Source organism: Monodelphis domestica, chromosome 4 (genome assembly GCF_027887165.1).
Source record: "Monodelphis domestica isolate mMonDom1 chromosome 4, mMonDom1.pri, whole genome shotgun sequence".
Taxonomy (NCBI): domain Eukaryota; kingdom Metazoa; phylum Chordata; class Mammalia; order Didelphimorphia; family Didelphidae; genus Monodelphis; species Monodelphis domestica.
This window is the reverse complement of record NC_077230.1, coordinates 380132654-380149719: the sequence shown is the minus strand read 5'-3', so window position 1 is coordinate 380149719 and position 17066 is coordinate 380132654. Positions and strand designations below refer to the sequence as shown.

Below are 17066 nucleotides of genomic sequence, written 5' to 3'. Positions count from 1 at the left end.
AACCATGCTAAACAAGCGACTACATCCATGCCCTTTGGCTCAGAGAACTCACTGCTCAGCATATACCTGAAAAAGGTAAAAGACGGGCAGAAAGGTCTCATAGAGACTAAAACATTAAAAGATGCACTTATTGTAGAAGCAAAGAATCCTAAACAAAGTTAGGAGAATAACTCAATCAAGAAACTCTAGTGTGGAAATATAATAGATTATTAGTGTGTATAAGAAACAATGACTATGAAGGATTCAAAGATGTATGGGAAAATATCTGAACTGATACAGACTGTATCAGAGCAAAAAAATGATAATCGCAATGACTAGCCAATATAAGTGGAAAGTTCAGAAAAGAAAACTGCTTATGTGATAATAATGACCAAACAGTCCCAGAGAGGAGTAGAGAAAATAAATATTCCTGCCTTCTTTGCAATTGTAGGCACACTGTGGAATATTGCATATGCTATCAGATGTGCATAATGGGTTGATTGGTTTTGCTAAAAAGCTTTTTTCTTCTCTTAAAAAAACAACAACCCTTACCTTCCATCTTAGAATCACTATTGTATTGGTTCCAAAGCAGAAGAGCAGTAAGTACTATGCAAAGACAGTGAAGTGACATGTCACACATATTTGAGGTCACATTTGAACCCAGGACCTCCAGTCTCTTGACCTGGCTCTCAATCTATTGCCACCTAGTTGTCCCCTTTCTGCTCTTTTTAAAAGATCTGATCATTGTGATGCTCTCTAGGGAGGGTATATTTGTATGTACATACACATTTTTTTTCAAATTACATGTAAAATTTTAAAAATATTTTCTAAAATTTTAAGTTCCAAATTCTCTCCTTTCCTCTTCTCCCCTCATTGAGAAGATAAGATTTTACATATTATGCATGTTTAATCATGTTAAACTTCATATTAGTTGTGTTGTGAAAGAAAGAAAAAAAACCAAGAAAGATAAAAGTTTAAAAATGTATGCTTTGATCTGCATTCACATTCCATCAGTTCTTTCTCTGGAGGTGGATAGAATTTTTCCTCATCAATCCTTTGGAATTGTCTTAGATAATTGTATTGCTAAGAATAGCTAAGTCATACACAGTTGATCATGGTACAATATTGCTGTTACTATATACAATGTTCTGGTTCTACTCACTTGACTTTGCATCCGTTCAACTAAGTCTTTCCAGGTTTTTCTGAGAGCATCTTGCTTGTCATTTCTTATAGCACAATAGTGTTCTGGTGTAATCATAGACCACAACTTGTTCAACCATTTCCCAATTGATGTGCATCCCCTCAATTTCGAATTTTTTGCTAACACATATAGGTTTCCTTTTTATCTCTTTGGATACAGACATAGGAGAGGTATTGCTAGGTCAAAGAATATGCATAGCTTTTATAGCCTTTTGGGCATAGTTCCAAAATGTTCTCCAAAATAGTTGAATCAATTCACAACTCCATTAATTGTGCATTAGTATCTCAATTTTCCCATATCCCCTCCAACATTTGTCATTTTCACATTTCTGTCATATTACCTGGCATCTCAAAATTGTTTGAATTGCATTTCTCTATCAATAATGATTTAGGGCATGTTTCACATTATTATAGCTTTTATTTCTTCATCTGAAAACTGCTGTTCACTTCCTTTGACCACTTATAAATTGAAAAATAATTTGTATTTATACATGTTTAATTCAGTTCTCTATATATTTGAGAAATGAAGCCTTCATCAGAAAAAACTTGCTGTAAAAATTTTTTTAGTTATGATGACCAATTACATATTTCCCTCTATCCTATTTTCCTACCATTTATTTTATTCTATCCTTTCAACCTATTCATCCTCAAAAGTGTTTTGCTTCTGATCACTGCCTCTTCTAGTCCACCTTCCTTTCTATCAGTACCCTTACCTTTTATTCCCCTCCTCTCCAAGTTTCCTGTAGGGTAAGATAGATTTCTATACCCAATGGAATGCAGATGTTATTCCCTTTGAAACAATTCCAATGAAAGTAAAGTTCAAGCACTGCAATGGCCATCTCCTACCTCTATTTTCCCCTCCATGGTAAAAGCTCTTTTGCACTTCTTTTATGAAAGATAATCTACCCTATTCTACCTTTATCTTTCACTCAATGCATGACTCTTTCCCTTCATTTTTTTTTTGATATTATGAATATAGGATTAGTTCTCCCCTTGTCTATCTTTAGCTAAACAAATGAAGAAATCAAAGCACTCCTACTTAACACAAAGTAAGACAATTCACAAGTCACTTGCTAGAGTGGGTCACGACTCCAGAAGCAGTTGTCCCACCCCTGGGAAATGCTAGGCAAATTAAAAGACTGTGATTGGTTCCCGTAAAGTGAGGAAGGGACAGGAAGTGATGTGAAAAAAGGACTATAAAAAGTCCTGAACTTCGTTCCAAGGAACTTCTCCTTTGAACTTCTTCTCCTTTGGAGTTCATCTTTAGAAACTCTGCGTCAGTGAGCTGGACTAAAGGAGGAGACTCTTTCCCTGGATCCTGCACGGGCTTGCTGAGTGAGTAGCTGGCCTTCCTTTCCTGGCTGCTAGAGAGATTGGTTCTTTCCTGGAGGAGCTGTGTTGATGGAACCCTTGCTGAAGATACCACTGGGACTCCTGGCTAAAGAGACTACCACAATTCTACATGGAGATCGGGACTTGAGAGCCCTTGCTGGGTGGTGAGCTGGATGTCTTTGGACAGAAATTATAGGGTATCTAGCTAGGCAATACTTTCTACTTCTTGCCTACATTTCTCTCTTTTACTATATCTCTATTAAACTAAATTGTTAAGAGTCGCTAACTGACTTTTAACTTGAGTTAATTTTTTTAAATCAGTGACCACAATATTACTTTAGAACTTTCATATTTAGCATAAAAACTTAAATTTTAAATTCTTACAGATATCATTCCATCATAGTCAACTCACACCCATGCTGTCTATGTATACTCCTAAATACCCTAATAATGATAAAAATTCTTAGGAGTTATAAGTATCATCTTCCCATGTAGGAGTATAAACAGTTTAACCTTATTAAATCTATTTTGATTTCTCTTTCCTGTTTGCCTTTTTAACTTCATTTCAGCCTTATATTTGCAAGTCAAACTTTCTACTCAGCTCTGGCCTTTTCATCAAAAATGCTTGAAAATCCTCAATTTCATTAAATATCTTACTTTTTTCTTTGAAGTATTATACTCAGTTTTTATGCGTAGGTGATTCTGAGTGGCAATCCTAGCTCTTTGCCCTCTGTAAAGATTGGATTTAGCTATTTCCTATTTATAACAATGAAGATACTTAGTTTAACAAAATCAGGAATGTCTTGGAAACTCTAAATTACTCTACCCTACTTAGACTATACTTTAGGAGAAGATAAAGTTGTAATCTCCTGATTGAACAATGAAGGTACTAAGTTCTCACTTTATAGTGAAACTAGAACTTTAAGATAAGTCTATTTTTAGATCTTAATAAAAAAAAAGTGTTAAGTAACTATAAAGGTTAAATTAATCACAAAAAGGTCAAGTCACAAAAGGTGAAGTTAACAAAGAAGTGTTAAGTAACTCTAAAGATATAATCAAATCAAAGAATATGAGAACTAGAAGTATGGGCAGTCCTGGAGAAAAGTCTTTGATATGATTGGTAGATGTGAAAATTTAGAGGAGACATAAGGGTGAAAGGTCTATATACTTGGGATTTTTGCTCTCTCTGGCACCTTATTGGTGGTGGAGAGTTAGCTGAGAGCAGCGTGCTGAGCCTTCTGGCATCTTAGTGTGGCTACAAGCTATTTGTCTGGTTCGGTGGTGAGTTTTTGACTGAGTTTCCTCCTTTACTTTTCCAACTTTATCACCTTAGAAGCCTCTAATCTTCTTCAGAGACCTAGAGGCGGGAATTTTAAACTTCCCCTGGCACAGGCCAGGCAGGAGGATTCCTATATCCTCTTCCCTCCTTCTCCTTAAATTCCTTCCCTCTATATTAATTAAATTACCATAAATTTCCAGACTGACTTGGGTATTTTATTTGAGATTTTCCCTGGCGACCAATTAAATCTAGATTTTAAGTCACAACCTTAAAATTATCTTGACAGTCTGGCTAATCCATGAAGGTTGTGACCAGGACCCTCAAATTTCTGTGAAATCTCTTTTCTTTATTTCTTTATTACTTACTCAAGTCAGCCTTTTAAACAGTTTGAAACACAGTTGCGAGAGCAGGTGAGTATAAAACATTTTTATTTCTCTCATTTCTCCTTAATTTGAATTGAACACAGCTGTTTTGTTTTTTTAAAACCAAAAAGTGGTAGGTCTGAGGAAGTTGTTTTCCTTTCCCTCAGGGAACAAACAACTTTAGGCAACCTTCACTAACAATACTGCCTGGATTACTCTTAATTAGGAGTGAGGGAGACCTGGAGAGAGTTTTGGCCTTGTCCTGCTCCCCACATGTTTTGTGAAGTCAGCTAGGAAAATAATTACAAAAACTATATATAAAAATGAATACTACATTATTCAACATTTATATGGCAGTTGAAGAATTAGGAGAATTGAGGAATTCAGGATACCTCCAATTTTTTATGTTATTAGGTAATGTCATTTTTGTACTCCTCAGTACTGTGTTAAGAGATGCTAACATAAAAAATTATTTAAAGCTAAAATACAAGAAATTATGCAAAAATGTGAAGATAAAATGTAGGAAAACATAGAAAAATTGAGACTAAAATACAGGAGAACATGCAAGCCCAATTGGAAAATTTAAAATGCTTCTTACAGGATCAAATATCCTGTAAGAATTTTGCCAAATATGGCAAATATCCACCCCACCAAAAACAGGTCTGAACCTGACAGACATGTTTCTGAACCTCTAAATAAGGAAATTCCCTTCCCTAAAATGGAGATGGAAAATACCTTTCCTATAGCTCAGCTAACAGACTTGTTCTCTCATGGTCTACAAATCTTGGCTGAACTTAATCCCCAAGACCCTTCTCCTGAAATCCCAGTTTCTCCTGTTCCTTCTCCTACCCAAAAATCAATTACAGCCCCAAGGAAATCTTGTCCTTCTAAAGAAACTCGTCTTAGTCAAACTGACCAACAGGTACCAAATTCTATTAGAGGCCTGTTTCCTCTAAGAGAAGTACCTGAAATAGGACAGAATGGGGATGTAGTGACTTTAAGGCACAATATACCATTTACTCCCCAAGAAATAAATGAATTTACACGAAATATTCCCACATATGAACAAGATCCCTTTCTGGTACCAAAAAAGATGACAGACATATTTTTTCAATATAATTAGTCTTACAAAGACGTTGAGGATTTGCTACAGGCTTTTTTAACTGAACGTGAGAAAAATAAAATAATTGCTCATGTCAACAAAACCCAGGGGTGCAATGCAGCACACTGGCCATCTTGGGATCCCAAATGGGACTATAAAAACTCTGAGGATTATCTACAACTATACCATTGTAGAGAGGCCATCTTAACAGCAATGAGAGAATGTGCAGACAGTACAGATAAGTATACAGAATTTGAAAGAATTAAACAAAATGAGGAAGAGACACCCTCTAGGTTCATGGACAGAATAATTGAGTTTGGGGTTAGATACCTGGATTTTGGCCTATCTAAAGAAAATTGCAAAAGACAAGTTAGAAGGCACTTTGTCAATAACTCTTGCAAAGTGATCAGGGATTATTTAAGAACACATTGCCCAAGATGGCTGGAGATGGACCTTGAAGAATTGTGGAAAACAGCTCTATATGTTTCAAAGGGAAACAAAGAAAAAGAGGAAGAAAATAATAATCTCATGGAGGAAATGAAGAAAGAATTGAGATATTTAAAAGATATGATTACTAAATTGAACAGTGGGCATGATACTCAACTAATGCCACTTGCCCCTCTCCAGGAATCTAGTTGTCGATCCATTACCTGTCAATTCTGTGAGAAGAAGGGCCACAGAATGGTAGAGTGTAGAACTTTACTCAAGGCACTCAGAAGGAATCTGCAGTTTAATAACAACTACAGAAGTGATAATTATAGAAATAACTATAATAATGATAATGGAAACCACAACTTTAGGAATGATAACTATAGGAATAGATATTGGGAAAATGCTAATTCAAACCAAATGACTACACAACAGTATAACTTAAGTGGTGCTCGTCCAAAAAATACTCGAGGTGCTAATGCCCCTCAGGGGGGGTGCTCTTTAGGGGGGGGTGCCCAAGGAACTTCCCAAATACAATGAAAGTGTCGGGGAGGGGGGCTAGGGCACAGGAATCAGAGGATACAACCTTTGATCTTCTGGACTCTGATGTCCTACTACCCATTGTCCCTATCCACTGCCCCCCCCATACTAATGAACACCATGTTACAACCCTAAAATTATCTTGACACCTCTGGAATGTCATATTCCAGGTCCTCTGACCCTTCAGTGTAGAAAGTGTTAAATCCTGTGTTATTCTGACTGTTGTGGTTTCAATCTAGAATATCAGGGAATTTTTCCTTGGTAATTTCTTAAAAGATGATGTCTAGGATTTCTTTCTTTTTTTTTTTAACTCTTACCTTCCATCTTAGAATCAATACTGTGTATTGGTTCCTAGGCAGATGAGCAGTAAGGACTAGGCAAATGGGGGTTAAATGATTTGCCCAGGGTCAAAAGGCTAGGAAGTGTCTGAGGTCAGATTTGAACCTAGGACCGTCTGTCTCTAGGCCTGGCTCTCAATCCACTGAGCCACCCAGCTGCCCCTTAGGCTCTCTTTTTAATGATGGCTTTCAGGTAGTCCAATAATTCTTAAATTATCTCTCCTCAATCTATTTTCCAGGTCAATTGTTTCTCCAAAGAGATATTTCACATTTTCTTCCATTTTTTCATTCTCCTGATTTTCTTTTATTGTTTATTGATGTCTCATGTAGTCATTAGCTTCCACTTGCCCAATTCTAATTTTTAATGAATTCTTTTCTTCAATGATTTTTGGTACCTCTTTTTCTATTAGGTCAATTCTGCTTTTTAAGTTCTTCTCTCAGTGAATTTGTGTGTCTCATTTGCCATTTGGCCTATTGTGTTTTTTAAGATGTTATTTCCTTCATTGATTTTTTGTATCACATTAATATGGAAATCACTTTAAAAGACTGATATATATTAATTTAAGGTTGCCAAGGAATTCAGCTATGTAATTCCTAAATGAAAACTCAAGTCAACCCTTTTATGATGTTTTAATTACAAACAGGAGGAAGAAAAAGTATTAGAGGGAGAGAGAGAGAGAGAGGGAAAAGGGAGAGAAGGAAATAGGGCTTAAATACTCACTCTGCTTAGGCTGAGCCAAAGACCCAAGGCCCTGGATAGCCGAGGCAAAGAAAAGAGATCAGTCCCTATCACTCACGTGACCAAAATGGAGAAACAGTCTGTAGGCTCCTCCAACTCCAAACACCAGACTCCAACCACCTCTCTCCCTCCTCACAGGAAGTCCCCAGAACTCCTGAGCTGTCCTCTACCTCACTTCCTGTGTCTCACTTGCGCCAGTGGTGGCTCTAGCTTAACCTAGGACCGCCCAGAGGTCTGTCCTTTTTGCACATGTATGTTGAAGGCCATATTCTCAAATAATTAAATCTTGAGTTTTGCTGCAGCCCTTCCTAAATCTTGTTACCCTGAGTAGGGTGGAGATTGTAGTTTCCAAGACCTGATTCTGTTATTCCAAGTATCTCTATTGTTATTGATCAGGAAATAGCTAAATCCCATCTTCTAAAGAATGGTCTGAATAGGGTTGAGTAGTTTTGAAATTCACATCACCTTTTCCAAGTTGACTATTTATGATTTTTTTTTTGCATTACTCTCAATTCTTTTTTTCCAATGTTTCCTCTATTTCTCTTATTTTATTTTTAAAATAATTTTTTAGCTCTTCCAGGGCCTGAGACCAATCCCTATTTTCTTTTGAAGCTTTGTGTGTAGGTACTTTGATTTCATTGTCTTCTTTTATATTTGTGTTTTGATCTTTCCTGTCACCACAGTAACTTTATATGGTCGGGTTATTTTTTGTTGTTATTTCTCTAGACCATTTCTTGACTTTATGTTCTTGACTTGAACTTTATGTTCAAGTTTGATTTTGCTTTCTTTCTTAGTGGAGGGGGCTTTGTTTAAAGTTTCAGGTTTTTCATGTGTTCTTTTCAGAGCTAGTTCTGGGGGATTTGCAAGTTTGGAGAGGTGTGATCTCTGCTCTCCTAGCCTTACTTCTGGTCTATGAGCGACCACAACAAGCACTCTTTTCCACTCTGGAATTGTGATCAAGGTCCTCACTCTGCTGGTGCTCTTTTTCATACTGGGAGTGCAACCCTGAACCACATATGAGCAGTGCAACAGATTCTTCCTCCTTGTGTGACCAACGAGTCTCCTATAATCTCCTTCTGACTGGTTGTTTGACCCCCTGACCATCTATGAGCTGAGAGCTCTGAAAGCCACACAGCAATTGATTCAATTGCCAAGGCACAGCTTATACTGGACTGTGCTCCACTCTTACCCCCAGTGAAACAGACCTTTCCTGCTGACCTAAGTTGCTTTGGGCTAGAAAATTGTTTCACCCCATCCTTTTGTTGGTTCTGCCACCATAGAATTCATTTTGAGGTGTTATTTTTAACATTGTTTGAAGGTGAATTTGGGAGAGCTCAGGTGACTTATTTCACTATCTTGTTCTGAGGATCAAATGAGATATTTGGAAAGTACATAGCACATTCTAGATGGCTCAGTGGATAAAGAGACAGGCCTGGGAACAGGAGGTCCTGGGTTCAAATATGACCTAAGATATTTCCTAGCTGTGTGACTCTGGGTAAATCACTTAATTTCTATTGCCTAGCCCTTACTGTTTTTCTGGCTTTGGAAACAGAAGGTAAAGTTTATAAATAAATAAACAAATAAACAAACAAATGAATAAATGAATGATTGTCCTCCTTCCTTCCCCTTTCCCTCCCAAGATAAAACACTAACTTCTCAGCTTGGCTTTTAAAGACCTTCATCATCTTGCTTCAGTTTATCTTTGTGGCCATATTTTGAATTCCTACCCTTCACACCTCAAACTAGACAGTTGGTTGCTCCCCAAAGTTGACATTCCATCTCTCATCTCTGGGCATTCATGATGGAATGTCCTTCCTCTTCTCTCTCTCTCCTTTCAGAATCTTCCTCTTCCTTCTAGCTTTAGCTCAGATGTCACCTCTCCAGGTAGCCTCCCTTAATGGTACTTTCTTCTGAAATCATTTTGCAATTCCTTATCGCCTGTGTTGTATTGGCCCAGGAAGCTCCCTAAGGACAGGGATTGTCTCATTTTTGTCTTTGCAGCCACAAAACTTGGCTCTGAGCCTAGCATATAGGAAAAGCTTAATAAATGTTTGCCAATTGAACTGATGTAGAGGGAAATCATTTTCAGGTAGGGGTCAGACTAGAGGAGCTATGAGAGTCCTTCAAACTCTAAGATCCGGTAGTTCTTAAACTCTTTTTCTTTCTGGACTTTGATCTAAAGGAGGAGTCATTTATAAATAGGTTAGGATAGGTCAAGGATTCTTAACCTAGAGTTTTATAAATTTTCATTTTTAAACTGTTTTGATAACTATATTTCAATATAATCAGTTTTCTTTGTAATCTTATGAGTTTTACTTTATGCATTTCAAGACATTATTCTAAGGGAGTCTCTAGGCTTCACCAGTCTACCAACAAGGCCCATGATCACTAGATCTATGATCCCTACATCTCCTGAATGTCCATCACTGATGCATCCCAAGGGGATGCGGTGTGTATGGAGCAGAGGAGAATCAAGGTCAGATGTCAGCCTCCTTGATCACACAGCTGTGACTCTTGCTGCCAATTACAAATGCCTCTGGGATACAGTCACCAGGTGAGGGGTTCCCCAGGCACACAGTGTTTGCCACTGACGGGAAATTCCACCTGCCACCCCTGGCCCATCCCTTCTTCCAATTCCTGGACCTGAGAACATCACAGGGTTTGATAAGAGGACATATCAAGAGTGCAGGACTGGGCAGGCAGTTGAAGCTTAAAGTAAAAAAACCGACAGAGCTTTATTTATTGTGTCCCTGCCCCAAAGTCTCCTGATCTTGGCCCAGGTGCTGGGCCTGCTGTCTCAGTGTTGGCCCTACTCTCCTTTCCAACCCAGTTGAGTCATGGAGAGACAGTTCCTGGGGACTCTGATGCTACTGCTGCTGCTGCTGACCCTAGCCTCAGAAACTTCTGGTGAGTACCTTCTGATGGGAACAACCATTGAGTGCCTTATCCATCCCCTACCCTATAGTATACCAACGCCTTCCTGTGAATCTGGGCTTTAGTTTCCTCACTGGCAAAATTAATAAATTGGGCTAAATGATCCCTGATGTCCTTTTAGTTCCAAGACTGTGATCCTAAGTCCATTTTATCCTCTCGCTTTATTTTGGGGAAACTGAGGCCAAGGACTGGCCACACAACCTTTGAAAGACCCTTTTGCTCTGCTTTCTCTGATTGGTTTGTCTCCCCTGCCAGCTGGGTGTCATCTGACTCCAGCTATCTTCTCCATTTTTGCATGTTTTGTTTTCTTATTAATGATTTTGGATTTCAATGGGCTGGGACCCCTTCTTTCCCTAGAACCCTGGGGAGACAGGTTCCAGAGGAGGGTCTGGGGCTCAGACAGATGTATTCCCTTTCCTTCCTCTTTTCTTTTGTCTAGATAAGTCCCTCTTCCCAGCCATAGACACCAATGCTGGGGAGGAAAATGGGAACAGTGCCTTTGCCATGTCTAATGCTTATTACAGTGCTTGGTGCATAGTAGGCATTTAATTAAGGTTTATTTAATTGAAATGAATTAGAAAGTATCATGTGCCCCCAGAGAATGGGGACTTAATATTTGGCATTACTCCAGGGAGCAAAAATAGAATGGGTATTTTCTTTCAAATCTCTACAAAAGCAATGGCATTGGGGGCAGAAGACCTGAGTTTAGATCTTGGCTACAAAAATTATTGTCTGGACAAGTTATTGACATTTTCTTGGCCTCAGTTTCCTCATATATAAAATGGGGATAATCACATTGGCGCTGGTTACCTCACTGGGTGGTTTTGAGGAAAGAGCTTTGTAAGCCACAAAGAGGGAGAGAAATGTGAGTGATTACTTTCATGATACCCACACCCCATCCCCAGCATTGCTATGTCATGTCCGTAGGCTATTCCAGCTTGATCAGGAAAGATGGAGGATTCTGAAGATAATCAGAAAAGGTTTTTTTAATAAAGATCATAGAACGCAGACCTCTCATTTGACAGAAGGGGAAACTGAAACCCGAAGTGAAGGATTACAGAGTAATGAGGTGGTGACATATTCCTGGACTGGCCAACACTGGTTCTGACTGGGCTGGGCCAGACCCAGCTGGGGAAGAGATGGCCTAAATCCCTTCGTCTAGAAGCTCTATCACCATGATGCTTCTCCTTGCTTAGCCTGACCTCCTCTGCTCTGCCTGAGAGCTTGGAATTCTGGGTAGGAAAGAGATATAAGGGAGGGGGAACTGAACCCCTCCCCCAGAGCTCAGGAGCAGATGGATAGAGACAAATGCTGGCTCCAGTGGACTTCAAGTCCATGAGATAGTAACATGAAACCTAGATTTGGAATTTTAAAAGTCCTGATTTCAAATCTTAGTCTGCCATTTTCTACCATGAATGTATTTTATTCATACTTATACAATGACAGCCATTGCTAACAATTATACAGTACTTTAAGGCTTACAGAGCATTTTATAAATACTATCTCATTTGGTTTTCAAGACAATTCTGTGAAGTAGGTACTATTGTCCCCATTTTACAGATAAAGAAATTGAAGCTAAGAAAGATTAAGCAATTTGCCCAAGCTCAACTAGCTAGTAAGAATATGAGACAGAGAGAGTCATCGAGGTGACTCAGAAGATGTAGCCCTGAAGGCCTGAGTTCAAATCTGACCTCAGACACCCTCTTAGTTGTGTGACCCTGGGCAAGTCACTTCACTGTTTGTCTGAATCTATTGGAAAAGGAAATGGCAAACCACTCCAGTAGCTTTGCCAAGAAAACCCCATGAACAGTATGGTCCACAAGGTCACAAGAGTCGGATGGATTTGAATGACTTAACAATAATAAATGAGGTAGGATTTGAACTCACGTCTTCCTGATTCAAACTCCGTCCCTGTATCTATGTGGACATGTTGTCTCTCCCTACAGAACGTAAGCTCCCTGAGGACAGATGCGGCTTCATTTTTGTCTTTGCTTCCCTGGTACCTAGCACAGTGCCTGACATTTAGTGGGCACTTAAATGCTCATTGATTGCTTAATTACATAGCTAAATTCTCAAAGGGTTTACATTCTGCTGAGGAAAACAATGTACACACAGAAAATAAGCAGAAAATGTATATAAAGTAAACACAAAGAGATTTTGGGTGATGAGAAAAAGAACATTAGCAAATGAGGGGAGAGAAAACCCGTAGATTAGAGGTAGTATTTGAACTAAACCTCGAAGGAAGCCAGAGATTCTGGTGGAATTAAGGAGAGAATCAAAGGTCAGTGCAAAGCACAAAGGCACGGAGATGAGAGGTGGGATGCTATATATAAGGGACAAGAGTACCACCTTGGCCAGAGCAGTCATGGCCAGTAGAAACATGAGGAAGGTCTTTAAATGCCAGAGAATTTTCTTTCTCAATATTTCTCTCACTGGTCCAGTTTTTTTCCTCTGGAAAATGAGAGCGTCAACCTAAATCACTTCTTTTAACTACAAATTGTTTCATCCTATAGGTCCTTCAAGAATGAGCAAGCATGGGGGCCCCTGGGTAGCTCAGTGGATTGAAAGCCAGACCTAGAAATGGGAGGTCCTGGGTTCAAATGTGGCCTCAGACACTTCCTAGCTGTGTGACCCTGGGCAAGTCACTTAACCCTCATTGCCTAACTTTTATCACTCTTCTGCCTTAGAACCAATATATAGTATTGATTCCAATATGCAAGGTGAGGGTTTTTAAAAATTAAGAGAAAAAAAAAGAAAGACAAAGACTAAAGCAAAAGGAAAAGGAATTAGTTTGGGTGCATCTATCTTTTTCTCCTTTTCTTCCTTCTTCTCTTCATCTTCTTCTTCCTCCGCTTTCTTTTCCTCCTCTTCTTCTTCTTTCCCCTTTCGTTTCTCCTCCGTGCCCCAAACCTTGAGAATGAAGTTCGATTTGCCTCTCTGTCCCTAGGTCAGGATGATCAGCCAATGAGGCAGTCTCCCAGGCCTGGAACATCTCTTGCAGCTACGGAGAAGACTTCATCTCTAGCAACAGTCTCAACCGTAAACACCACAGTCGGGACAGCCGATACCCAAGAAGCGAGGATGACAACCTCATTTTCCATGGCAGTCACCAGGACTCCATCAACCACTACAATGAACTCTGCATCCAAAAACCAGGCAGGGACCACTGAGGCTACACCCAGCCAGCACTCAGAAGCAGCCAGGACAACTGGGAGAGGAATGGCCGATGAGAAAACTACGCCCAAGGTAAGAGCTCCGTCTGTGGCCTCGGAGTTGGTCCCCACAGCTGGTGAGAACATCAACTCATCCACAACCGAGATGGCCTCTGCAATGGTGAATGGGATGACCAAAGCTACGCCCGCGGTTGCCACAGAAGGAGGAGTCTTGGCCCAACCAGCGACCACAATAAGCTCTCTGCTTCAAACCCCAGAGGCAGCTGGGTCTACGATGGCCACTATGTCGAGGACCCCAGGAGGGACAGGCGTCCCCACAGTCTCTCTGGGGACAAGCAGCCGTGCTGGGACAAATGGACCAGTTGTGTCTGAGGCTAACCCTATGTACACAGCCTTAACGGCAACCAGGAAGGACATGGAGACCACCAAGGCGACACCCATCATTTCAATGACAATAACTGAGGGCCTGGAGAGGGCGACCGGCTTCACACCCACTTCCCCCAAGGAAGCAGCCGCCAACAGGGAGACGGTGAATACGGCCCGGATGTCTGAGACCAAAGACAGAACCACAAGCCCAAGGAAGGACGGGGTGTCTTCAGTAGCCGCAGTGAGCCCACAAAGGACCACTCCCCGTGCACCCACGGGTTCCATGGAGTTAACAGCCAACGCTACAGTGGACACGAGGCACACAGCATCGCCCAAGACAACCACACTGTCTACTGGCTCCTCTGGGACAAAGGCGTCCTCCATTACATCCGCATCAGCGATGGGCAGCCCCTGTGCCTCAGACGAGTACCCTAGCCCCACGCTAGAGAGAGGTTGTAAGTGCAATAGCAGTTACTATGCTCACCCAGGTAAATATGGGACCTGTGTGAAGACTGAAGACAAAGGGAGTAGGACGGGGCGGTGGTCTATCTCAGGGCAGTGGGCTGCAAGGTGAACCCAGCTAATTCTAAAATTGGCCATAGGGGGCGGCTGGGTAGCTCAGTGGATGGAGAGCCAGGCCTAGAGATGGAAGGTCCTAGGTTCAAATCTGGCCTCAGACACTTCCCAGCTGTGTGATAACCCCCATTTGCCCAGCCCTGACCACTCTTCCTCACTTAAAAATTAAGGAAAATGCCACTTCCCAGCTGGGTGACCCTGGCGAGTCACTTGACCCCTGTTGCCTAGCCCTGACCTCTCTTCTGCCTTGGAACCAATACACAGTACTAGTTCCAAGACGGAAGGTGAGGGTTTAAAAAATAATAATAAAATGAAATAAATAAAAAATAAAATTGGTCATAAATGGATGATCTATTTTGTCTATGGATCGGACATGTCCTACCTAACCATTCCCCATGTCCTTCCCGCTCTCCTCTCCACTGAGTGGGGGCCCAAGGCTGAAAGATTTTAGAGATAAGATCATCAAAATTAGACAAATCACAAATGGAATCAATGTTGATGGCTGAACCGAAGGGAAGATGAGAATAAACAGAACTAGAGAGATCTCTGCAAGTCAGAAAGAAGTAAATTTCAGATTGATCAATGGCCATCTTGCTTTGCAGGGCGAGGGAACAAATTTTTATCGCTGTAACTGTTGTCAGTAATACAACTCAAATTTGTATGGCACTTTACCATCCCATATTACAAAGCACTTTCATGAACTATCCCAGAGCAGCCCTGACCGGAGAGGTTGCCTCTTGTTCCTGAGAGACCTGCGCTCAATAAATGGCTAGGCTGGATTTCCAGTCCAGATCTCTTGACTCCAAGTCATTCACTGACTCCACAAATATTAAGGTCTCCCTGCATGCAGAACCCTGGATGGTCAGAGATGACATAGGAACACGAGTATAACGCAAATTAGGGAAATGACAGACATCTGATAGGAATAGAAGGATGAGGTAGAAATCGCTTCCAGTTCAGGATTCAGATTTCAACAGGCAAAGTTGGAAGTGGGAAGGAAAGCAGAAATCAGAGCCAATACAGGCATAGGCCATTGGATCATGGATTAAGAGCTGGATTTTCTAGTTCAACCTCCTTAATTTTTTTTTTTTAAACTCTTACCTTCCGTCTTGGAATCAATACTGTGTATTGGTTCCAAGGCAGAAGAGAGGTCAGGGCTAGGCAATGGGGGTCAAGTGACTCGCCGGGGTCACCCAGCTGGGAAGTGGCATTCTCCTTAATTTTTAAGTGAGGAAATAAGGCCTGGAAGGTGGGCTTGATCCTAGATGACACAGGAAGTAAGTAGCAAAGCCAAGCAAGATTCAACTCCAGCTCCAAATCCAGTATCTTTCCACTCTTAAGAGCTAGGATAGGCAAGAAGCATCAACAGGCTCCCAGGGGGATTTTGATAATAATTAAAGGATGAAAGAGGCTGATGGCAATTAGGGATGAATCAAGGCTACTGTGGAGGACATCAAGGAAAACAAAGCCATAGCTTTTGTTAGAAATAAAGAAATCTCTGGGCCATAATTCTGAGCTGAAGCTGAAACTTTAATTGTGATAAATTAACGCTGAAGGGGGCAGTTGGGTAGCTCACTGGATTGAGAGCCACGCCTAGAGATTGGATATCCTGGGTTCAAATCTGGCCTCAGACACTTCCCAACTGTGTGACCCTGGGCAAGTCACTTGACTCCCATTGCCTAGCCCTTACCACTCTTCTGCCTTGGAACCAATACATAGTACTGATTCCAAGATGGAAGGTAAGGGTCTAAAAAAAAAGAAAAGAAAAGAAAAAAGCTGAAGATCTTACACTTACAACACCCAATTTGTGATAAGGCCCTGTATGGTATGTTTTATGGGTTTTTGGACAGCTAATTAGCACAAGTCATTAACCCAGAAGAATGTACAGAGGATGTTAAGAAACACGCAATGGTGCTTGCTAATAAGGGTTTGAAACATTTGCCATGAAGTCCTCAAAATTCAGTGTAAAGTTAACTATCATCCTGCTTAGGTCAGAGGAACCTTTCTTGGCCACGATATTCTGGGGCGCCTATTGTGCAGAATTCTTTAAGGGATCAAACACATAAAGAAAACAAGGTTGTTTTCATACTATCTTACCAGGCCAGCTGTATGTTCTCCACTCTCAATGAACCCAGCTCCTTCCACATGGGTTTCGGCTTCCCTACATAACTACACAGACCCAAAGTTTTTATTCCTCTAACAGAAACTCTTAGTATAATTTTGTTGCTATAATATTCGAATATACCAAACTATATCCTTTCTAATATTCTATTAATATATTCGATGTCTTATACACGGTTAATTTACTAACTGAGTCTACTTCTAAAAATTATAATTGTAGTTACTTATCTAAAGGATCTTCTCTATGATTACTTGATTTAAAGGAAAGAAAACAACTTTCCTTTCACTTTCCATCAACCATGAGTAGAACAAGAGACCCAACTGAAATCTTTGAGGCATTGAGTCAGGTTAAAAAAAAAAAGACTTATTTCAAGAGAAATGATTTTGGTCTTTCCTTTGGGGCTGATCACAAACCAGCCACAGGATGATAGGATTTTTTTTTAAGTTGGAAAGGATCTTCGAGATCATAATTCACCCTCTTTCTTGTACGGATAAACAGATGCATAGAGATTAGAACTAGCCTAGTCTGACACTAACCAGAGAAGAATGCCAGGCCTGGAGTTGTGAAAGACCTGGGTTTGAATCCCTACTTAGAG

General features: G+C 40.5%; 1 protein-coding gene across 1 annotated transcript in view; it reads left to right on the top strand.

Annotated features, from left to right (window-relative positions):
* LOC103097239 (uncharacterized) overlaps nt 1-17066 on the top strand; it is a 34794-nt gene that overhangs the window by 6076 nt on the left and 11652 nt on the right. The window contains exons 2-3 of the mRNA XM_007491350.2: nt 10131-10207; nt 13182-14261. Of these exons, the coding sequence (XP_007491412.2) occupies nt 10138-10207; nt 13182-14261 (1150 nt within the window). The 5' untranslated portion in view covers nt 10131-10137. The remainder of the gene's footprint in view (nt 1-10130; nt 10208-13181; nt 14262-17066) is intronic.